This window comes from Caenorhabditis elegans, chromosome I, assembly GCF_000002985.6.
Source record: "Caenorhabditis elegans chromosome I".
Lineage (NCBI taxonomy): Eukaryota > Metazoa > Nematoda > Chromadorea > Rhabditida > Rhabditidae > Caenorhabditis > Caenorhabditis elegans.
This window is the reverse complement of record NC_003279.8, coordinates 740,127-761,971: the sequence shown is the minus strand read 5'-3', so window position 1 is coordinate 761,971 and position 21,845 is coordinate 740,127. Positions and strand designations below refer to the sequence as shown.

General features: G+C 38.8%; 6 protein-coding genes and 3 non-coding genes across 11 annotated transcripts; 4 read left to right on the top strand and 5 right to left on the bottom strand.

Moving 5' to 3' along the window:
* Positions 1 to 122: 122 nt before the first annotated feature.
* mps-3 (MiRP K channel accessory Subunit) lies at positions 123 to 1,124 on the top strand. The gene is made up of 4 exons (NM_058377.4): positions 123 to 178; positions 255 to 352; positions 605 to 928; positions 985 to 1,124. The coding sequence occupies exons 1-4, from the start codon at positions 136 to 138 to the stop codon at positions 1,021 to 1,023; spliced, it is 504 nt and encodes a 167-aa protein (NP_490778.1). The 5' UTR covers positions 123 to 135; the 3' UTR covers positions 1,024 to 1,124.
* Positions 1,125 to 1,524: 400 nt separating this feature from the next.
* Positions 1,525 to 4,674, bottom strand: Y18H1A.8 (the record flags this gene model as incomplete). 2 transcript variants are annotated; one of them, NM_058376.4, is made up of 5 exons in its annotated part: positions 1,525 to 1,654; positions 2,175 to 2,275; positions 2,919 to 3,024; positions 3,080 to 3,356; positions 4,530 to 4,674. In NM_058376.4, 4 exons carry the CDS (start codon positions 3,214 to 3,216, stop codon positions 1,543 to 1,545), a joined length of 456 nt encoding a protein of 151 aa, NP_490777.2. The 2 variants fall into 2 exon arrangements, with proteins under 2 accessions (NP_490777.2, NP_001293177.1); NM_001306248.3 differs by lacking the exons at positions 2,919 to 3,024; positions 3,080 to 3,356; positions 4,530 to 4,674 and having other exon boundaries at positions 1,543 to 1,654; positions 2,175 to 2,257.
* Y18H1A.16 lies at positions 4,354 to 4,436 on the bottom strand. Its single transcript, NR_049917.1, has one exon. It is a non-coding gene; the product is annotated as an Unclassified non-coding RNA Y18H1A.16 (non-coding RNA).
* A 287-nt stretch (positions 4,675 to 4,961) lies between the features above and the next one.
* Y18H1A.9 (Zinc carboxypeptidase A 1) lies at positions 4,962 to 13,762 on the top strand. The gene is made up of 11 exons (NM_058375.5): positions 4,962 to 5,102; positions 6,893 to 6,974; positions 7,383 to 7,519; positions 7,836 to 7,911; positions 8,130 to 8,270; positions 9,419 to 9,704; positions 11,127 to 11,401; positions 11,667 to 11,751; positions 11,805 to 11,926; positions 11,977 to 12,074; positions 13,380 to 13,762. Exons 1-11 carry the CDS (start codon positions 5,032 to 5,034, stop codon positions 13,486 to 13,488), a joined length of 1,482 nt encoding a protein of 493 aa, NP_490776.3. The 5' UTR covers positions 4,962 to 5,031; the 3' UTR covers positions 13,489 to 13,762.
* Y18H1A.t1 lies at positions 7,209 to 7,292 on the bottom strand. Its single transcript has one exon. It is a non-coding gene; the product is annotated as a tRNA-Leu (tRNA).
* On the bottom strand, positions 13,684 to 16,084 carry col-47 (Collagen triple helix repeat protein; the record flags this gene model as incomplete). 2 transcript variants are annotated; one of them, NM_001306252.2, is made up of 4 exons in its annotated part: positions 13,684 to 13,798; positions 14,632 to 15,017; positions 15,063 to 15,226; positions 16,026 to 16,084. In NM_001306252.2, the coding sequence occupies 4 exons, from the start codon at positions 16,082 to 16,084 to the stop codon at positions 13,703 to 13,705; spliced, it is 705 nt and encodes a 234-aa protein (NP_001293181.1). The 2 variants fall into 2 exon arrangements, with proteins under 2 accessions (NP_001293181.1, NP_001293182.1); NM_001306253.3 differs by lacking the exon at positions 16,026 to 16,084 and having other exon boundaries at positions 13,703 to 13,798; positions 15,063 to 15,099.
* col-46 (COLlagen) lies at positions 14,759 to 20,094 on the top strand. Its single transcript, NM_001047236.4, has 4 exons — positions 14,759 to 16,679; positions 18,448 to 18,759; positions 18,804 to 19,163; positions 19,897 to 20,094. Exons 1-4 carry the CDS (start codon positions 16,518 to 16,520, stop codon positions 19,966 to 19,968), a joined length of 906 nt encoding a protein of 301 aa, NP_001040701.2. The 5' UTR covers positions 14,759 to 16,517; the 3' UTR covers positions 19,969 to 20,094.
* Positions 19,686 to 19,852, top strand: Y18H1A.17. The gene has a single exon (NR_049916.1). It is a non-coding gene; the product is annotated as an Unclassified non-coding RNA Y18H1A.17 (non-coding RNA).
* On the bottom strand, positions 20,087 to 21,171 carry Y18H1A.18 (Ovule protein). The gene is made up of 2 exons (NM_001306254.2): positions 20,965 to 21,171; positions 20,087 to 20,246 (listed from the first exon to the last, which is right to left on the bottom strand). The coding sequence occupies exons 1-2, from the start codon at positions 21,037 to 21,039 to the stop codon at positions 20,112 to 20,114; spliced, it is 210 nt and encodes a 69-aa protein (NP_001293183.1). The 5' UTR covers positions 21,040 to 21,171; the 3' UTR covers positions 20,087 to 20,111.
* Between the last annotated feature and the right edge of the window lie 674 nt (positions 21,172 to 21,845).

Below are 21,845 nucleotides of genomic sequence, written 5' to 3'. Positions count from 1 at the left end.
AATCACAAATTTTTGGTATTTTCCGTGACCCTCACCCCTTCCCCCTACTCAAAAATATTATAAAAATTAAAAAAAAATCCCACGTCTCTAATCAATTTTCCCAAATTTCTCCATTTTCTCATTCATTTCCTGATAATGTCCACCTCCACTCAGCGACCACCGGCGCCAACTTCTGGCTGTTAGTTTGAAACGCGCTCTACCGCACTGGTAGTGCGGTAGAGCGCGTTTGCATATTTGTACCTCCATTTTTGCAGCATCATCGACGCCATGGACCAAAGTAGTGATATTCATAATTATTGGCATTCTCATTGTAGCCTTCATCGTGTTCGCCGCCGCTTCCATTGTGAAATATGTGAGTTAAAGGCCTAGAAAAATTTGAAATTCTGTTGGTGGCCTAGAAAATGTGTTATTTGCTTTTGTTGGTGGCCTAGCAAAAATCGCGGTCATAGAAAACTGTTGGTGGCCTAGAAAAGTTTTAGGTGGCCTAGGAAAATTTCTATATGGCCTAGAACTGTCTGTGATGGCCTAGAAAATTCCGACATGGCTAAATATATGTCTGGTGGCCTAGAAAATCGCTTGATTGCCTAGAAACTCTAATTTTCAGATAAAAAGCAAGAAGCAACAAAAGCAGCCAAAGAAGAAAACAAAAAAGAGCACAAAATCGCGGAGCAAGAGTTTGAAGAGCAAACAGTCTGCAGTAACCCCAAAAAAAAGAGCATCTCCAATTCCACCTCAGCCAGCTCCGCCATCATCTCCCAAACCAACTGAAGAATCTGCGACACCATCCTCCTCATTTGCTCCGTCAACTGAGCCAACACCGACAGTTCCAGACAAGGTTGATGATGGCTCCGAGGACACGGAGCACAAAGAGCAAGAGCAACAGACTGTTCTGTGCACTTATGGCAATGGATGGAAGTCTAAGAATCAGGTTTTTAAAAAATGCAGATTTGTTTTTTTTTTCAACAACTTTAGAACATTTTTCAGCCTCCCCACGACTTCTCCTTCTCAATCGAATCTGAATAATGCCAACAATGTAAAAGCTCCCCGTGTCACCTGAAAAGTCTCCAAAATCAACCTCATTTCTTTCGTTTCTACTGGTTTTTATTGCAATAAACTTGGGTTGGAATTGCTTTCTCGGGGGGCGGCGCGCGACTTGGTGGCTTATATTTTCGCTAGTTTTCAAGATATTAAAAAAATTTTAACCACAAAATTGTAGAAAAAGCATTGGAGAACAGTTTTTCAGTTGGCCATTTTTTGATAGAGCAAAATGTAACCGAGATATAAGCTCTCGAAGCTAAGAGGTAAATATTGGTCGATGCACCATGTACCGAGGCAGGCGTAGGTTGCCTTGAATGTAGGCTTTGTCACATGCCTATCTTAAACCTGTTGGGCAAAAAGTGGAAGTTAAAAACACTTTTTGCTCATTTTCAGAAAATCTTAATCATGTTTTAATTATATTTTTGTTAATTAGGAAAAATAATATATGTAGGCTACCTTGTAGGCAGGTAGGCAGGTAGGCTCGAATATTGATGAACAATTTTATCAAACATTGAAAATAAATATCTTGGACATCACCATCGCCTTTGTTCCGATTACTTCGTTTGTCCATTCACCGGCATTGTTCAGATCAATGTTGCGTGTTTCATCGTACTGCCTGAAAATATTCATTTTTTTGAAAACAGAAATGCCTGCCCTAGAGCTTGCATATAGGCGCCAAAACGCCTGACAACTGCCTCGGGCCGCGCCTTCTGTACAGTGCGGCGTGGAAACCGTAAAGTGTCGGCTGCGGCAAAAAAAACCGCTTATAGTACTATTTGGTGTGAGTAGGGCTGACATATTGGGCGTCCGGTCGTCCGGTTTTTTGAAATGTTAAAATTTTCCGAGAGGTAGTTTTTTTTACGGCGGCCGACAACTTCCGAGTTTGGCCACTCACTATACTTAATCATATAATTTTATCATGAGTGGCCAAACTCGGAAATTGTCGGCCGCCGTACAAAAAAAACTACCTCTCGGAAAAATTTAAAATTTCAAAAAACCGGACGTCCAATATGCCAGCCCTATGTGTGAGCATCGAGGCTTTGACTTTTTGCCAAAGTGCAGGAATCAGGCGAGAAGCCGGCAAACCGCTCCTGCTTCCCATGGAAGCCCTAGCCTGCCCTGTAGAAAGTACCTACCCATCCTTGATATAATAAGATCCCAAGTCAACTGTCAACAACTTGTATTTCCCATTATCCGTGCAATCGTGGACGATGATCATGTATAACTCGAAATAGGACTGCAAAGCTATATATTTAAATTTTTAAATTTTTACAAGTTAGAGTTTTTATTTAAGAGGTTATTCGATTTTCCAAAATGGTCAGTCAAGGTTTTGGTAAACTGCCAAACTCCTAGAATGTTCACTTTTTGGCGGGAATTTCAAATTTTCTGAGAAAAAATTTTGGTGGGAAATTCAGATTTTATGAGAAAACAATTTTTTGGCGGGAAATTCAAATTTTCTGAGAAAAATTTTTTAGCGGGAATTTCAAATTTTCTGAGAAAAAATTTTGGTGGGAAATTCAGATTTTATGAGAAAACAATTTTTTGGCGGCAAATTCAAATTCTCTGAGAAAAAGTTTTGGCGGGGATTTTTAATTTTCTGAGAAAAATTTTTTAGCGGGAATTTCAAATTTTCTGAGAAACATTTTTTAGCGGGAATTTCAAAATTCTGAGAAAAAGTTTTTGGCGGGAATTTCAAGTTTTCTGAGAAAAAATTTTGGTGGGAAATTCAAATTTTCTGAGAAAAAATTTTGGTGGGAAATTCAAATCTTCTGATAAAAAATTTTGGTGGGAAATTCAAATTTTCTGATAAAAAATTTTGGCGGGAAATTCAAATTTTCTGAGAAATACTAGAGAAAAAGCGGGAAATTAAAAAGTAATACATCCAAAAACTTTGGCAATCCGTCATTGGTATCTTCAGCCTCAACGAGATACATATGTGGTGCATTTGTATGGAACACGTAATGGTGTTTACTGATAACGTTGTCGCTGAAACAATTTATAATATTAAATACAACATTTCTCATTTTTCATTTCTACTCACAACACCTCATCGTCTTCATAAACTACAACATGGGATCTCAGGAATTTATGTTTGCACTTAAACTCTCCGGTAAAACGGAACTTGGTGAGAGCCTGGAGGCCATATATAAGAAAAACTAAACGAAGAAAAAAGTGCATTTGAATGGCTGTTAAGGGAGGAAACTTTGAATTTATACACTGCTCCAAATCGAATTAAATCGAATTAATATTCCAATTTTCCGCCCAATTTTTTGTGGAAAATTTTCCAAAATATTTGGCTGTGAAAATTCCAATTTGATCTGAAAATTTTAACAATTTCTCTATCATTGGACAGCATAAAATCATCAAAAATTTATAAATTACTACTTCTGGAGCAATTTTACTGGCTCGGGCTCTAGAGTAATGAGAAGACTCACTAAAACATTTTCAGGACTGCTACTTCTTTTTGGAAATGAGTTCAACTCTACACCTCGGTTAGTAGATTTGTAGAATTAGCAGATTTGCAAAGAAAAATTTGGTAGAATTGAACTATATCCCGAGAAATAAGCGTTTTTGGAAATTTCGTTTTCATGTGCCCGTACTCAAAAAATGTCAAAAATTGATGAATTCAACTCTACACCTCGGTCAAATTTTTTACAAAATTTTTCACCCAAAAAAAGGGGAAAAAAGGGTCCAGAAAAAACGAACAAACAATTTAGTCAGAGCCGCTAAATCTTTTTTTTAAAATATTTTGGAAACAAATGTTCCGGATTAGGTAGCATACTTTGTTTAATATATTCTGGTATAAATGACAATTCTGAACAGTTTTACGAAAGAAAAAAGAAGCACTTCATATGATTTTCCAGTACTTTTCAATTTTTGAAAAAACAGCTTTTGGTCAAAAATTCTAATTTTTTAAAATATGTTCCGGTCAAGCTAGCATATTTTTTTGGTATTTTCTAGTAAAAATGACAATTCTGAACAGTTTAATGAAAGAAAAAGAAGCACTTCATATGATTTCACCGTACTTTTGAATTTTTGAAAAATACAGCTTTTGGTCAAATATTGCAATTTTTAAAAATATGTTCCGGATCAGCTAGCATATGGCTAAAACGTAAGCCTAAGCCTAAGCCTAAGCCTAAGCCTAAGCGAGTTTTAATGAAATCAATTTGAAACTTCAGCTTCTTGGCGGCCTATACGACTCTCTGTTAAATTTCGCTTTGATCGGCAGACGGGAACCCTTTGAAAAATTAAAAAAACGCTATAAACCCAAGCTTAAATAGCGTCAGTGGCGAGCTCACGCTCGCCACTGACGCCAAGCCTAATTCCAAGCCTAAGCCTAAGCCTAAGCCTAAGCCTGAATCTGAGCCTAAGCCTAGCCTAAGCCTAAGCCTAAGCATGTATATCTTCATTTTTTATGGCCTATTTTGGTCCTCACTTTCCCAACAATGCCCCCGGAAGTTGAAAACATCACCCAGACAGGAATAGCTTACCCAACTTCATTTCACATCAGAGCAAAAGCTTTCCACAATTAGGTGCTCAAAGAGGACGAAAGTAGTTGGCCTCTTCACTTTTGCACCTTTCGGTTTTTTGTCAATGCGTGCGCGCAAGCGGAGAAAGAAGACCGCGCGCGCGCGCTTTTGAAACCGATTTACACGTTTTAAATGCGGCGCTCGCGCGCGCAAAAACAAACATCGTTGCGCAAACAGTGCGTCGTGCCTTCAGCTTCTTCTCCATCGTCGTCTTCTTCTTCTTCTTCTTCTTCTACTAGAGACCTTCTTCTAGTAATGAGAAGAATCTCACACACAAGCCGGGGTGGAGAAAAGAGAGATAGGATAGGACAAGACAGTACACAGGGCGGCGGCGGACGCGCGGAAGTTGGGCGGAGACACCACTGTGTTGCTTTGTTTAACCGTCTGCGTCGGATTGTTCAACGAACACTTGACGCGCGGAGGGCATCCTTTTGCCCCTCATCACCCCCCAAGTTTTACTACGATGAAGATGATGATGATGAACATCATCGTCCTCATCGGTCTCGTCGTGCCATCCGTGTTGGCACATCAAAAGTAGGTTTTTTTGTTTGAGTCAGGGGAACCTGTTTTCTAGGATTCTAAGTTTCTTTTTCCCCTTTCTCTGGATTATCCCCCATCCATCCATCAATTATAATATAATAATTGCATGACCGAAAGCGGCTAGTTGTTATCTATGATCTTAGGCGATCGCCGGGGAGGACGATAAGAAAGGATAATGGAAAGTTATTGTTATTTTAGGCATTTCTCTTTATGTTTATTGTAGGCTAGGCGTTAAAACCTACCTGCCTGATTTTAAGGCGGCCTTCTATAGTCAGGCAGGTAGGCAGGCCCGCTCGTCTCATTACGGGCCTTATTTTCTAATACATAGAGATAGAAATATTCCATTAAATTTTAATTCATTTTTTTTTCAAAAAATCCAGCCTGCAAATCGACCTACAGTAGTAATTTAAAGAATTACTGTAGTTTTCGCAACGAGATATTTTGCGCGTCAAATATGTTGTGCAATACGCATTCTCAGAATTTTTTGTTCATGCAATTACTAACTTTGAAGGTGGACACGGTGTCAGAATGTCTCATTTCGGTTTGATCTACGTAGATCTACAAAAAATGCGGCAGAGTTTTCAACTGATTTCGCATGGTTAAAAATGAGCTGACGTCACATCTTTTTAAGCAAAAGTCCCGCATTTTTTGTAGATCAAACCTTAATGGGAAATCCTGGCACCACGTGGGTTTGCAATATTACCCGAGAGAGCTAAAATGACCAAATATCATTATAAAACTTATGAAAAATTAAAAAATTTGTGGAATTTTTTCCGAGCAATCTAAAGCACTATAATATTTCAATATGAATTTTTTAAAAATAAATAAAAACCAGAAGAGATTTTTTAAAGATTTTTCAATATTATTTTTAAAAAAATTTTGGTCATTTTGGCACTATATAAGTTTGTTTTCATCAAAAAAACATATTGTGAGAATTTTTTTGAAGTTTTAGGACCACTTCCGACTTATGTTTTAAATTTCTGAAATTTCGAAAAATGCTGAACTGTCCACTGAGAGTCCAGATTTTTTAAAATAGACTTCATAAAAAAAAACGTGAGTTTTAAAAAGCATAGAACTTTAAACGGGGAGTAGCGCCAGTGGGAAAATTGTTAAAAACCACTCATTTGGTCCCAAAATGACCGAATATCATAATAAAACTTTTCAAAAAAATTCTTAAAATTTTTTATTTACTGTCAAAAAGTGACAATTACAAAGTTTTTGCCACTCATAATTTTGGAAGTCGACCAAAAAAAAAATTTTTTTTCTACATTTTTTATTCTGTAATTTTGTTTCAATTATTTGTATTAAAACATTGTAGGGGTCGGAAACTGCGACATTCAAAATTTTGGAAATTTGCAAAAAGTTTGGCCAGAAATTATGAAAAATCTGAAATAAAGAAATTTTTTGAAGTGTTTTATTATGATATTTGACCATTTTGGTTCATAATAAGTGTATTTAGACAAAATCCACACTGGCGCTACTCCACCTTTAAAAGCTAAAAGGTGGTTAATTTTTAAACATTTTTTATTGAAAAAAATTTTTTTGGTCAATATTTATTCGTCTTTTTTTGTAAAATGTTGCAAACAAATTTTCAAAAAAATAATTAAAAATTCTACTCAACTTTACCAAAACCCTTAGATCTCCATGTTTCATATCTAGATCAATTATTTTTTATTTCAAATAGACCTAACCGCCGCATGATCTACTAGATTTAGATCTCTCCAAAAAGTCAAAAGTCAATGGTAAAATCTCCCCCAAAAGCCGGTAAACTCTCGATTTTTCAGAAAATTCACAGTATGGAGGGTGCAGCCGACGACCCAAGATCAAGTAGACATTCTTCATAATTTGTATTTAAACGATGTAAAGGTATGATGTTCCACGCAACAAACCAACCATTACAATAGCGGTGTCATATAATTGAACAAATCATAATCAGCTCGTTTTCGATCACTCTCACTGCTGCTTTTCATGTTACATCGCTGTTTATAACCTGTTCCTAGGGATTTCAAAAGTGTAAAAGGAAAAGCCAATACGTTCTTCTCTTTTTCTTCTTCTTCTTCATCATGCATTGTTTGAAGAGTAGTATTCAAAAAAGAAATCTGCCGTCCGCAGGATTCGAACCTGCGCCCTCCGGAGAGGACTGCGACCTGAACGCAGCGCCTTAGACCACTCGGCCAGAACGGCGATGTAGAGTACGGTTTTGAGGGGTTAGAGAAAAATTTTGAAATATAATATGAACTGATAAGGGTGCTTCAGACACACTAAAATTTTCAGCTAGATTTTTGGAAATCCCCGTCGGAAGCTGGCAAGGAGGTTCATGTGATGATATCCGATGAGAAAACTCAGCAGTTTATGAAAGAGCTCGATGATCATTCGATTAAGCATTCCGTTATGATTGATGACGTTCAGAAGTGAGTTTTTCGGCGATACCACGTGGTGTTAGAGTGTGTCATTTCGGCTTGATCTACGTAGATCTACAAAAAATGCGGGAACTGATTCGGCATGGTTAAGAACGTGCTGACGTCACATTTTTGGGCAAAAAATTCCCGCATTTTTTGTAGATCAACCCGTGATGAGACACCCTGGCATCACGTGCGATACAGGTTTTCGCGGGGATCACAAGTCCAAATACCCTCTTTATTCAAACGCGTCACGGCTCGTTACGCGTGATGGGTGTCGTGGGGGGACACTATTAAGCCCAACTTACAATCTTTTCATCGATTTCAGAGTGATTGTCGAGCAGAAGGAGAAGCGGGATAAGCTTCGGAAACAAGTTCGACTGCATGATTGGAGGGAGCAGAAAGTGAGTGAATACATGTGGTGTCAGGCTGTCACATTAGGGTTTGATCTACAAAAAATGCGGGAATTTTTAGCCCAAAAGAATGTGACGTCAGCACGTTTTTAACCATTCGAAATCAGTCTCTTCTCCCGCATTTTTTGTAGATCAGCGTAGATCAATCCAAAATGAGGCACTCTGACACCACGTTCAATGATACATAGTTCAATGATAACTTATTGCAGGTTCAATTTAACCTTGCACAATATCACTCGTTTGCTGATGTTATCAACTACCTGAACTCATTAGCCATCACTTATCCGGAGCTTGTGTCTGTGCAGCCAATCGGAACGACTCACGAAGGACGGCAGATCCCGTTGATTAAGGTTTGTTGTTTTAACTTTGCTTCGGACGATCACGGGATTCTGGCCCTCCTCATTGAATTTTTCGCGCTCCATTGGCAATCGCCCGCGTGGGAAAGTCGTGTACTCCACTCGGACAAATGCATTTAGTTGTTCAACTAAAATCGAGCCGCGACGCGACATGCAACGCGCCGTAAATCTACCCCAGATATGGCCTGGCCTAGTTCGGCAAAAACTAGTCCATTTCAATTTCTGAGGAAAGCCAGAAATCCGTGACATGTAGGGCTTCCATGTCGGCCCTGAAACCGCGCCTGCCTACCATGGAAGCATTTAAAACGTGGATAGTATTTTTATTATTAGGCTTGCAATAAGAACCAAAATAAAAGCCACTTTTGAAAGTTAAAAAAACATTTTAAGTACCATGCAACATGCCGAAAAACCTACCAATTATACCTTGGAATTTTCAAAATTTTCGTAAAGTCCTCCTGCAACTGAGCTGCCGGTTTTTGAGAAATCGCACGCGCTTCTGGCTTGAAATACATAGCTTGAAATGTGAGAGTTTGCCGAATTTGGCTATTTGAACTCGGCCACGGCTGGGGTCGATTTACCGAGCTTTGCGTGTCGCGTCGCGGTTTGGCTTTCAGTGTAAAACTGTTTTTTTTTCGGCCAAAATTTTTTTCAGCCATCCTTTTTTGGGCAAAAAAAATTCTGTTCGAAAATTATTGAAACCACTATATTCTGAAAAAGGACAATTCTTTAGAGTTTGGAAGTTAATTTTGAGTCCTCTAGCTACAAAATTGCCCATTTTAGAGGAGTTTCAAAATTGTGAATTTTTACAAAAATTGCCCACTTTTGCCACTTTTTGATGGTTTTTGATGGGTTAAACCTAGATTTTCTGAATTCAGCATACAAGAATTACCCGTTTTCAACAAATTTAGACAATTTTTAGGGTTCAAAAATCAGTTTTAAGTCCTCTAGCTACGAACTAAACCATTTTAGAGGAGTTTCAAAATTGTGAATTTTTACAAAAATTGCCCAGTTTTGCCACTTTTTGACGGTTTTTGATGGGCAGGCGATTGCCAATGGAGCGCAAAAAACGTAACACACAGTAGCACAGAAACTAGATTCAGAATTTAGTGATCCCATCTCACCCCAATTTTCCTCAATTCCAGATCACCAACAAGCGTAACGGAGGTACGAAACGTGGCATCTGGGTGGACGGAGGAATCCATGCTCGTGAATGGGTGTCACCATCGACAGTACTCTATTTCATTCACCAACTGGTCACCCAGTACGACAAAGATGTTCAAATCAAGCAATTCGTAGATCAACTCGAATGGTATATTGTTCCACTGCTGAATCCGGATGGTTATGAGTACAGTAGAAGTAGCAATGATCCGGAGATCAGACTGTGGAGAAAGAATCGATCACCACCAAAGTGTATTCAACAGGCAACAGGTTTGTTGGGGAGATTGATCTTTTTCTGCTTGCTCATTTTTGTAAACAAGCTTTCTGGGCTTCAGTTAGGCCCGCATAATGTCGGCTATGAAAACTAAGATTACGGCAATTGCTGGACTAGCGCCAGTGCCGGAATTGTTAAAAACCACTCATTTGGTCCCAAAATGACCGAATATCATAATAAAACTTTTCAAAAAAATTCTTAAAATTTTTTATTTACTGTCAAAAAGTGACAATTACAAAGTTTTTGCCACTCATAATTTTGGAAGTCGACCAAAAATAATTTTTTTTCTACATTTTGTCTACTGTAATTTTGTTTTAATCATTTGTATTAAAACATTGTAGGGGTCGGAACATGCGGCATTGCTTTGGATTTCCTCAAATACTCATATTTTTCAAAATTTTAGCAATTTGCAAAAACTTCGACCGGAAATTATGAAAAATCTAAAATGTTTTGGAGTGTTTTATTATGTTTTGAACCAAAAAAAAATGTGCGGCAAATTTGACAAATTTGCCGAATTTGCCGTTTGCCGAGCTCAGAAATTTTTGAAATTTGCCGCCCGCGTCAAAAATTTGACAATACAATTTTAACCAAAATTATTGACAAAATTATTGATTTCCAAAAATTTAGAAAAATGGCACAAAATCAAGTTATTTTGAACTTTTGTTCAGAAATTAGTAGTTTAGGTGCTTCAAAAAGTATCAAATTTTTGCGGAGTTTGTAAAGCTCAGCAAATTTGCTGAATTTGCCAAATTTGCCGTTTGCCAAATTCGCCGTGCTCGGCAAATTTTGAGATTTGCCGCACACCCCTGTTTTGGATCATAATAATTGTGTTTCAGAAATTTTTTTTTGCTTAAAAACAAGGATATTCATTAGATGGCTGGAAAAAAATTGGGCAAAAATAAAAAAAATGTCTAAATTTGTTGAAAACGTGTAATTTATATACGCAGAATTCAGAAAATCTAGGTTTAACCCATCAAAAACCACCAAAAAGTGGCAAAAATTGGGCAATTTTTGTAGAAATGCACATTTTTGAAACTCATCTAAAATGGTTTATTTTGTAGCTAGAGGACTCAAAATTTACTAGAAAAAATTTAAAAAATTGCCTTTTTTTTAGAATATAATTGTTTCAAATAGTTTCAGAAAAATTATTTTTTTGCCCGAAAAAAAGGACAGCCATTCGATGGCTGAAAAAACATTTGGAAAAAATAAAAACTTGAATTCAGAAAATTTAGGTTTAACCCATCAAAAACCACTAAAAAGTGGCAAAACTGGGCACAATTTTTGCAAAAATTCATCAGCACAAGGCATAAGCTTTCTGGACTTTAGTTACGCCCAAATAATGTCACACAGGCTATGAAAACTAAGATTTTGGCAATTCTCCGTGAAAGTTAAAAATCTCAAAAATAAAAACCTTTCAGGACTCTTCCAACCTCCCACAACAACCTGCTGTCAAGGTGTCGACCTCAATCGAAACTTTGACTGGTTCTTCGGACAAGTCGGCTCATCAACTGATCCTTGCTCGGAAATCTATCAGGGAGCCTACGCCTTCTCGGAGCCCGAGACTGCGGCGGTTAGAGATTTCGTGCAGCGACACCGTATTTCGACATTCCTCACCTTCCACTCGTACTCTCAAATTTTGATGTATCCGTTCGGCCATCAAGTCAGAACTTATTCAAATGATTTGAATGATTTGGTGAGTAAATTTTTTACTTGGTACCTGGCTGTCCCATTACGGTTTGATCTACAAAAAAATGCGGGAATTTTTCGCTCAAAAAAATTTGTCGTCAGCACGTTCTTAACCATGAGAAATCAGTTCCCGCATTTTTTGTAGATCTACGTAGATCAAAACGAAATGCGACACTCTGGCACCACGTGTTTTGCTATCCCATTACGGTGTGATCTACAAAAATGCGGGAATTGTTTGCCCAAGTCATGGTCATATTTTCTAAACATTTCAGAGATCCACTGCCCTCTCAGCAGCTCAGGCTTTGAATAGTGTCTACAACACGCAGTACAAAGTTGGAACCGGTGCAGATACACTTTGTAAGCTCTTATTTCTTAAGGCTCCTATGTATAAAATTTCAAAATATTTCCAGACCCCGCATCCGGTGGCTCAGAAGATTGGGCAAAGGGAAAAGCCCACGTCAAGTACTCATTCCTGTTCGAGTTGAGACCCGAAGAGCAAGTTTGGGATGGATTCTTGCTGGCTGAGAATCAGGTAATTTTGGGTCTCACCACGATTTTTGATGATGATTTTTGATGTTTCAGATCATTCCAACAGCTCGGGAAACTTGGGAAGCTGTGAAAGTGATAGCTTCAAAGACAATCGAGTTACCATCAAATATGCATAGAGCGCCGGCAAAGAGGTGAGTAATTAGACAACACGTGTGTTGCCGGTCTAGTTGTGGTCTGAAAGCCTGAAAGCCTGAAAGCCTGAAAGCCTGAAAGTCTGAAAGCCTGAAAGCCTGAAAGTTTGAAAGCCTGAAAGTTTGAAAGCCTGAAAGCCTGAAAGCCTGAAAGCCTGAAAGCCTGAAAGCCTGAAAGCTTGAAAGCCTGAAAGCCTGAAAGCCTGAAAGCCTGAAAGCCTGAAAGCCTGAAAGCCTGAAAGCCTGAAAGCCTGAAAGTCTGAAAGCCTGAAAGCCTGAAAGTTTGAAAGCCTGAAAGCCTGAAAGCCTGAAAGCCTGAAAGCCTGAAAGCCTGAAAGCCTGAAAGCCTGAAAGCCTGAAAGCCTGAAAGCCTGAAAGCCTAAAAGCCTGAAACCCTGAAACCCTGAAAGCTTGAAAGCCTGAAAGCCTGAAAGCCTGAAAGCCTGAAAGCCTGAAAGCCTGAAAGCCTGAAAGCCTGAAAGCCTGAAAGCCTGAAAGCCTGAAAGCCTGAAAGCCTGAAAGCCTGAAAGCCTGAAAGCCTGAAAGCCTGAAAGCCTGAAAGCCTGAAAGCCTGAAAGCCTGAAAGCCTGAAAGCCTGAAAGCCTGAAAGCCTGAAAGCCTGAAAGCCTGAAACTACGATCAAAAGATTTAGGACTAGAGGGCCAGGATATTAGAGCCCAAGCATGAGATCTAAGGGCCGCAGTTCGAGGTCCAAAGTCTTAGGTCCACAGACTTGTAGGCTAAATTTGAGACCAAAAGTTTAAAGGTTTAAGTCTGACAGTCTAAGCCTAAAATTTGAAATATTTAGGGTAATTTTTAAAAAATTGCGGTTTAGAAATGTTTGATTATTTTTAAAAAACTAAATTGGATTTTGATTTTAAGCCTAAAAGCCTAATTGTAAGCTTGAAAATCGTAGTCTAACGGCCTTAGACTCAAAGTCTGAGGGCCTGAATCTGAGAGCCTAAGCTTCAGGCCCGAAGTCCTAGGCCCTAAGTCTGATATCCTAAATCAGTCGGGGAGCCTAAGGCAAAGGTTTTTGCAATCTAAGGGCCTGAGTCAGAGAGCTTAAGCGTGAGATCCTAAGCTTGAGATTGAATACTAGCCTAAGCCTCAGGCCCAAAGTCCTAGGCCCTTAGTCTGATATCCTAAATCAGTCGGAGAGCTTAAGGCTAAGATTTGAAATCTAAAGGCTTGAGCGAGAGAGCCTAAGCTTGAGATACACAATTTAAGGACCTGAGCCTGAGATCCAAAGTCGATAGGCCTAAACCTGAAGCTTAAAATAAAAAATAATATTCCCCATTTCAGATGCATCGATCATGACTCCCTCTGCCCGTCATGGGCTCAAGGCGGAGCATGCGAAAATTGGCCTGAAATGCGGATTCGGTGCCCAAGATCGTGTCAAGTCTGCGCCTAATCAATTTCTAGATTCTTAATTTTTTTCCAATTTTTTCAACAAGATCATCATGACGATTCTAGTCTCGTTACCAGTTTTTCAAATTTCAATTTTTCTGTGTCTTTTCATTGTGTTTTTTGTGCTCCTCCTTAATGTTTCGGGTATCATACAATCGTCAGTGCTCGCTTTTCGTTTCCTGTCTGTATTTATTGTATTATTATCTTTATTACTATTATCAGATTTTCGATTTATATGGATAAATATCGTAACGATTTCGATCGGGACATCGGCAGTATGTACCATCTTTTCCAGGGATTCCAGGTGCGCCGGGCTGAAAAATTATACAGTTTTGGAAAATTGCCGGATTTTAAATTTCCGGCAAATCGGCAAATTTCCGGAATTGAAATTTCCGGCAAATCGGCAAATCGACAAATTGCCGGAATTAAAATTTTTGGCAAATCGGCAAACCGGCAAATTGCCGGAATTAAAATTTTTGGCAAATCGGCAAACCGGCAAATTGCCGGAATTGAAATTTCCGGCAAATCGGCAAACCGGCAAATTGCCAGAATTGAAATTTCCGGCAAATCGGCCAATCCGCAAATTGCCGGAATTAAAATTTCCGGAAAATCGGCAAACCGGCAAATTGCAGGAATTGAAAGTTTCCGGCAAATCGGCAAATCGGCAAATCGGCAAATTGCCAGAATGGAAAATTTCCGGCAAATCTGCAAACCGGCAAATTGCCGATTTTTTTTGGAAATTTCAGAATTTAAATTTCAAATGGCAAAATTAAACGCATCCTATGAATGTTCCTACGTCTATTTTGAAAAGTGAGCAAATTCTATGAAAATGAAAATAATGAAAAAAATGATTTTTGTAGCCAAAGACCTCATCTGTCATTTAAAGTTTGTTTTTTCTTCCTAGCAATTCCCCTATTAACAATATTCCCTAGTTAGGAAAACGGGAAAAAATTCAAAAAGACACAGTTTTAAGTGTTTTCGTCTTTTAAAAAATCCCTCTAAACATTTCCGGCAAATTTGATATCCGACAAATCGGCAAACCGGCAAATTGCCGGAATTGAAAGTTTCCGGCAAATCGGCAAATCGGCAATTTGCCGATTCGCTTAATTTGTCGCCCTGGTGCATCGATCAACTTCTGAGAATTCACCTTTCCAGACTCTCCAGGCTTTCCATCTTCACCTCTTGCTCCTTTTTCTCCCATTTCTCCAGCCACCCCAGGCCCTCCAGCTTTTCCAACTCCTCCTCGAGATCCTTTGCTTCCTTTGTTCCCCGCTTCTCCTCTTCTTCCAATTTTTCCATCAACTGAAACAATCTTCACTGCATCCATTCCACCTACTCCCGGCTCGCCAGGAGCTCCATCTAGACCATCTTGGCCTGCGAGTCCAGGTGGCCCGATAAGCCCAATTGTTGCGTAACCGGGTTCCCCTGGAGGTCCTGAAGGTCCCGGGTACCCTGGTTCACCAGGAGAACCATGATCACCAGGAGAACCTGGAGGACCCGCTGGGCAACGGATGCATCCTGTTGGTGACATGACTGGAATATGAATTTACAAAAAATAAAAGATCTTGGGCAACTCACAAACATCCATATTACTGTGCCCAGCCTCTCCATCCATACCATTCAGACCTCTGGAGCCGGGGATCCCGTCCAGACCATCGGCTCCTGGAGCACCTTTGGAGCCTGGCGGGCATTTCTGAGAAATCGTTGAAGAGCATGTGCATTTGCTAGCCTCTGTGTAGTCTCTAAAATTAATTTTTTGAGAATTTTGTGTGCAATTATGGAGTGAGCTCAGCTGGGTGAGCTCAACCCCGTCAAAAAAAATGTTTAACTATTTTTTGTTAAACTTTTGTCTTTTTTGGTCCTTCTCTGTCCGTTTTTTAAGGAAAAGTTTTTGACGCGGCAGACGCGGAATGCCCCATTTTTCCCGTTTTTTCCTTTTTTTTATTATTTTTTCTGGATTTTATTTGGATTTTCCTGGAATTTTTCTCTTTTTCTCATCCGCCCAGCCCCGCCCAAGCCTAAGCCTAAGCCTAAGCCTAATTCTAGGCCCAAACCTAAGTCTAAGCTTCAGTCTAAGCCTATACCTAAGCCGAAACCCAGGCCGCAGCCTAAGCCTGAGCCTAATCCTAAGCCTAAGATTAACCTAAGCCTAAGACTAAGCCTAAGCTAAAGCCTAAGCCGACACCTAAGCCTTAGATTAAGCCTAAGCCTACGCCTTGGTCTAAGCCTACGCCTCAGCCTGAGCCTAAGCCTAAGCCTAATCCTAAGCCTAAGATTAAGCCTAAGCCTAAGCCTAAGCCTATGCCTAAGTCTAAGCCTAGGCCTCTTAGCCTATACTTTGACCTAAGCATAAGCTTAAGCCTAAGCCTAAGCCTAAACCTAAGCCTGAACAAAAGCCTGAGCCTAAGCCTAAGCCTAAGCCTAAGCCTGAACCTAAGCCTAAGCCTATACCTAAGCCTAAGCCTAAACTTAAGCCCAAGCCTAAGCCTAATCCTTCGAAAATTAAAGAAAAAACTTCAAAAAAACGTAATTTTTCCTCACCTCTTTCCTCTCTTCTCCTCCAAGACTACACTTCCAACTTCTCTGGAAATATTCTTCATTCTAATTTTATATTCATCACTGGCAATTTTCAAGTTAGACTCTAAACTTGAAATTTCTTTAAATATGGAATAAAAGTTATATATCACATAAAAGAAAGGAATTGCGTGAGAGATGAGTAGAATTACTAGTTTCATTATTTGATTTTAAAGTTGAAATTAGCCATATTTATAGACAAACTTAAATGGACACAAAAAAAACGAGTAAATGGATTCATTCTCATGACGGAATCCCGAGAAAGGAGATAATGATGATGGTGATGATGATAAGAAAGAGAAAGTTGCCCCCTTCTTCTTCTTGTTATCCGTTACTTTTCCGTGTTTTTGGGTCACTCCCATACATAATCGCTCTCGTTTTTCCGCGCCAGCGCATCATTTCTTTACTCACTTTTCGTTGGATCCTCCATAGGCTTCTCTTGGAGGCTTCTCCTGGAAAATGAACGAGAATGCTCGAGAAACGGCATACGCCACGTTAATCATAGTTTCACTATTTATCTCGCTATCCACGATGTCGTCGTTTATTGTTTCTGTAGGACCCCTTGCCTCAATACTTCGACCGGCTATTCAGAATACTGTCAACGATGCCGAGTACTGTCAGGTGAGAAGTTTGAGGATTACGGATTCTGAGAATGCGTACTGCGCAATATATTTGACGCGCAAACATATTTCGTGGCGAAAACTACAGTAATTCTTTAAATGACTATTGTAGTGTCGATTTACGGGCTCGATTTATTTTCTCACTTTTTGTTTAATTCCAATATAATATCGATAACTAAATTATTTTAATCAATTTCAAAAATCAAACCCGTAAATCGACACACATAGTGCCAGGCTGTCCCATCACGGTTTGATCTACAAAAAATGCGGGAAATTTCGGCCCGAAAACATGTGACGTCAGCACGTTCCTAACCATGAGAAATCAGTTGAGAAGTCTGCGTCTCTTCTCCCGCATTTTTTGTAGATCTACGTAGATCAAGCCGAAATGAGACAATCTGGCACCACGTGTCGACACAATCGCTACAATAGTAGACATTTAAAGAATTACTGTAGTCTTCGCTACGAGATGTTTTGCGCATCAAATATTTTGTGCAATACGCATTCTCAGAATTTAGTGTTTCCGTAATAATTAGAACCACATTTTTCCTTTTTTTTTAGTGCGTCCAACTTCTATACGACCCTCCTAAAATTTGGAGTTTTGAGACTTTCTGAAACTTTTCATGAAAAACTGCTAATGCCATTTGATTTTAAATGTCAGAAAACCTGAACAAATGAAATTTCATAAAGTTAGCTGAAAGTCGAAAAACCGACCGTCTAACTTCTATACGACCCCCTTGATTTCTGAAATTTTATCGATAAATACACAGAATTTCTTGAAATTTTTCAAATTTTTTTTGTTTCGTTAGAAAAAAACCAAAAATTTCCAAAAATTTCGCTGATTTTCCTCTCGATATTCCTGAAAGAAATAGAGAAAAATTGTATTTAATGAGAAAATTCTTATATTTTTAAATTAGGTCCCTCTCCCTACTGTGTGCATCTTATCAAATTGTTATGTGGTGTTACAACCCCTATAGGGGTATAATGGCGGTTGTAAATAAACAATAGCAACGTTTTACAACCTTGTTCGCCTCTCGGACCTTTTTTTGTGGGAGACCGTTTTTTTGAATATATTATTATGAAGAAAACATCAGTTCATGAGAATGCCTACTTTCTGGCCCGAAAAAATCCAAAAATTCCAAAAAATTGAGAAATTCAAAAATTATTTGAAAACAAATTATTTTATTATCAATTTTTCAATAAAATGTGGCATTTTTTTGTACAATTTTATTCAGCTTTTTTGATACAGAATGCACCGAAAAATTTGTTTAAAAGTTTCGGGCTTTTCCTTTCATTCAAAATCCTAAAAACACAGTATTAGAGAAACACAAAATTCTGAGAATGCGTATTGCACAACATGTTTGACGCGCAAAATATCTCGTAGCGAAAACTACAGTAATCCTTTAAATGACTCGTGTAGCGCTTGTGTCGATTTACGGGCTCGATTTTCGAAATAAATTAAAATGATTTATTTATCGATAGAATATTGAAATTTTGAAATAAAAAGTTAGAAAACAATACGAGGAAACGAAGGAAATCCGAAAGAAAAAAAGTTGCGAAAATCGAGCCCGTAAATCGACACAAGCGCTACAGTAGTCATTTTAAGAGTTACTGTAGATTTTGCTACGAGATATCTTGCACGTCAAATATAGTGTGCAGTACGCATTCTTAGAATTTTGTGTTCCTGTAATAAAAAACTTACAAAGGCAGTCAGTATTTTGTAAATTATAATATAACAAGTTTGAAAATTTCAAGCAAATTTAAATTTCCAGGAAAGCGCCCTCGAGATGAAAAGCATGCTATCCGATGTCGCCAACGATTTCCAAAACATAACCCGCCAGAAAAGAGATGAAATCGACGATTTCCTACACGAAACCGGCCAAACCGCAAGATCCCGAGTATGTGAGTGCCGTCATCCACAAGGACCCCCGGGGATCCCTGGAAGAGACGGTCTTCCTGGAACGAAAGGATCGGAAGGTGCGCCTGGACTTCCAGCGCGCCTACCATGTGAGCCTCCTGTGAATTATAAGTCTTTGTGTGCGGATCCGTGTCCGAGAGGAGTACAAGGAACCACTGGGATTACGGTAAGCCTATTTGATAGGCCTATACCACTAAACTAAATTTTCAGGGAGTGAAAGGAGACACTGGTAAGCCAGGACTACCCGGAAAGAATGGACTTCGCGCGGAAAATGGAAAAATGGGACCAAAAGGCCTACAAGGCCCTCAGGGAATCCCAGGACTGGATGGAGAAATGGGCGACCCGGGTGCGGACGCCACCCCGAAACCGTTCATCCCGGGACCAGCAGGTCCGATCGGAGAGGAAGGAGAATTCGGGCCGCCAGGACCGTCTGGTATGCCTGGTATCGACGGCCCGATTGGTGCACAAGGCCCACGAGGAAAAAAAGGAAAGCCCGGGTTCCCAGGGAATGATGGAGCCGCTGGAGCCGAAGGACTCATTGGAGAGCACGGGGAGGAAGGCAATAGAGGGGTTAGTTTGTAGTCTATGACGTCACAATACTGAAAAAAATTTTTAAAAATTTTTGGCGCGATTTTCGATTTTTTGAAATTCTATGAAATACATTTTTTATAGAAAAATTGTAAATTTCGCGCGACAATCTTTGGCGCGAAAGTAAATTTTTGAAATGTTCTACAAGTTTTGCCGCGAAATTCAAAATCTAAGAGGGATTTATATAAATTTTACAGATAAATTAAAATGTGAAGTTTTTAAACTTTTTGGCGGGGAATTTCAGAATCCCAATTTTTAAAAACATTCTACAAATTTTGTTGTGGAGTTCAAAAAAAAATTTTCAGGGCTTAGGTTTAAGCTTAAGATCAAGCTTAGGCTTAGGCTTAGTTTTAGGCTCAGGCTCAGCTTAGGCTCTAAGTTACGCTCAGCGCTTGGCTTAGGCTTAGGCTTAGGTTTAGGTTTATATTTAAGCTTAGGAATAGGCTTAGGCTTAGGCTTAGGTATCGGCTCAGGTTTAAGCTCGGGCTTAGGTTTAGGTTTAGGTTTAGGCTTAGGCTTAGGCTTAGGTTTTGGCTTTAGCTTAGGCTTAGGCTTAGGCTCAAGCTTAGGCTTTTTCTTAGGCTTAGGCCTAGGGTTAGGTTCAGGCTTAGGCTTAGTCTTAGGCTTAGGCTTAGACTTAGGCTTAGGCTCAGGCTTAGGCTCAGGCTTAGACAAAGAAAATTTTAAAGAAATAAATAATGTTTCAACGTTCCAGGTGTGTCCAACATATTGCGCCACTGACGGTGGAGTCTTCTTTGTGCAGCCTCCAGATTGGATGCTACAGTAACCTACCTCTTTGTTTTTTTTTTTTAATGAAATTCAAATTCTCCTCCATGTCGCTTCCGTTAGTCTCAATACCCACCCAGGAATACGTGTATATATATACTTTTTAATAATAAATTGCTTTTACAGAGTATGTGTTGTTTCATTTTATAAAACAATTTCAAGCATAATTAAATTGAGAGACACTGCTGGAGATGACAGCTTGAGTGAAAATTGAGTGGATTCGTTGGTGATGAGAAGCATAAAGAGAGAGCAATGAGCAATGACCAGTTGGAATGTACCCTGGAATTATGGAAGAGTTGAAAGCTAGGCCACTTGAATTTTACTAGTTTCTTATTTAAAAAAAACCAAATTAAAAGCCGTTTCCATATCGATGCACCATGTCTTTTCAATCCCATAATAGGCTCCGCCCGTTTCTTGGTTCTTTTTGGACTTAATTTCAGTTTCCAAAAATTTAACGAAAAAATTCGAAATGCCAAGAGAGGGGCGGAGCCTAAGCGGAGAATATTTTTCGAGGAAATTTTACCAAGTTGCGGTTTTTTTTCCGAATTTGATATTTTTGAATCAAGTTTTGAAATAAAAAGTAATATAAAATCGGAAAATAGGCTCCGCACATTTCTTGGCTTTCTTGGATTTTTTACAGCATGGATCACATTTTTGCATCCGAAAATTTATCGGAAAGGAATTTTTTACGATTTTTTCCACCTCAAACTCAAAAAACTCAAATCTTCAAATTCTTTTGAGATTCAAAATATCCTATACAGGCACGGGGTTCTGGCCTTCCTCATTGAATTTTTCGCGCTCCATTGACAATCGCCTGCCGGACAACGCGTGGGAAAGTCGTGTACTCCACACGGACAAATACCTTTAGTTTTACAAATAAAATCGAGCCGCGACGCGACACGCGACGCGCCGTAAATCTACCCCAGATATGGCCGAGCCAAAATGGCCTAGTTCGGCAAGAAGCCAGAAATCCGTGAAATTTTTCGAAAAATCTTACCGTAACTGTTTTTTGAAATCCTGTCAGTAAGCTATACATAAAACTCCTTTGAAATCTCATCACGCTTTTGCGCATTTCTTGATAGATCATAGGAATCGGAGAATCGACGGGAAAATCGTAGCCAAGCTTGCCAGAAACATGGGATTAGGACCAGGATCATGAGAATTAGCAGGAGCAAGTGATACCATTGCATATGGGATTCTGAAAAAGTGATAAGTGTGTTTAAACGGCATTCTACAAGTTAAAGGTGATGTAGTCAAAATTTTAAATTGTTTTATTAGACTCAAAATTGTCTGAAAACACCGAATTTCATAATGAAATTTCTTGAAAACTTCTCAAAAAAGGTATTTTAAAATCGATGGACGGCGAGATTTGGTTTAAAAAATTTTTAAAATGTATTTGACAAAAAACTTTGGAAAATGAGAATTTTCGAATAATGGATGAAAAAGAGCATACCACACAACAAGAAAGAAAATGGGATGATGGATATATATAAGAGCACAGAGAATGGAGGAAAAGGGAGATAAATAATGGAAGAAAAAGAATGCGGAAAGAACGAATTGGTGTGGTGGGAAATTGGAATAGGTTCGTCTGTTTTTTGCTTCTTATTGAAAAGAGAAAAAAAAGGCGTCAGAAATTATTTTATTTGGTTAGGAAAAAAGGATTCTGAAGAGTACTTTTAAAGAATTTAAATGATCAGGGAGACATTTTTAATTGCCTCCAAATTTTCCCCTGATTCCGGATATCTACGTGAAAAAAATTTAAAAAATTTCCCTGATTTTATATTTAAGCTTAAAATCGCCGAATTTAATTTGTGCACACATGACATTTTTCAAAAAAAAAAAACGGAAATCAGCATTCTATAAATATTACGCATTTTG

What these genes read in the sequence shown, in the direction of transcription:
- mps-3 (NM_058377.4), top strand. Translation starts at nt 136, where the DNA reads ATGTCCACCTCCACTCAGCGACCACCGGCGCCAACTTCTGGCT. An exon ending in ACCGGCGCCAACTTCTGGCT is followed by an intron (nt 179 to 254) that starts GTTAGTTTGAAA and finishes CCATTTTTGCAG; the next exon opens with CATCATCGACGCCATGGACC. An exon ending in GATGGAAGTCTAAGAATCAG is followed by an intron (nt 929 to 984) that starts GTTTTTAAAAAA and finishes AACATTTTTCAG; the next exon opens with CCTCCCCACGACTTCTCCTT.
- Y18H1A.9 (NM_058375.5), top strand. Translation starts at nt 5,032, where the DNA reads ATGAAGATGATGATGATGAACATCATCGTCCTCATCGGTCTCGTCGTG. An exon ending in ATGATTGATGACGTTCAGAA is followed by an intron (nt 7,520 to 7,835) that starts GTGAGTTTTTCG and finishes CATCGATTTCAG; the next exon opens with AGTGATTGTCGAGCAGAAGG. An exon ending in CAAATGATTTGAATGATTTG is followed by an intron (nt 11,402 to 11,666) that starts GTGAGTAAATTT and finishes TAAACATTTCAG; the next exon opens with AGATCCACTGCCCTCTCAGC.
- col-46 (NM_001047236.4), top strand. Translation starts at nt 16,518, where the DNA reads ATGAACGAGAATGCTCGAGAAACGGCATACGCCACGTTAATCATAGTT. An exon ending in AAGGAACCACTGGGATTACG is followed by an intron (nt 18,760 to 18,803) that starts GTAAGCCTATTT and finishes CTAAATTTTCAG; the next exon opens with GGAGTGAAAGGAGACACTGG. An exon ending in GGGAGGAAGGCAATAGAGGG is followed by an intron (nt 19,164 to 19,896) that starts GTTAGTTTGTAG and finishes TCAACGTTCCAG; the next exon opens with GTGTGTCCAACATATTGCGC.
- Y18H1A.18 (NM_001306254.2), bottom strand. Translation starts at nt 21,039, where the DNA reads ATGCGCAAAAGCGTGATGAGATTTCAAAGGAGTTTTATGTATAGCTTA. An exon ending in GATTTCAAAAAACAGTTACG is followed by an intron (nt 20,247 to 20,964) that starts GTAAGATTTTTC and finishes CCATAATTCCAG; the next exon opens with GGTACATTCCAACTGGTCAT.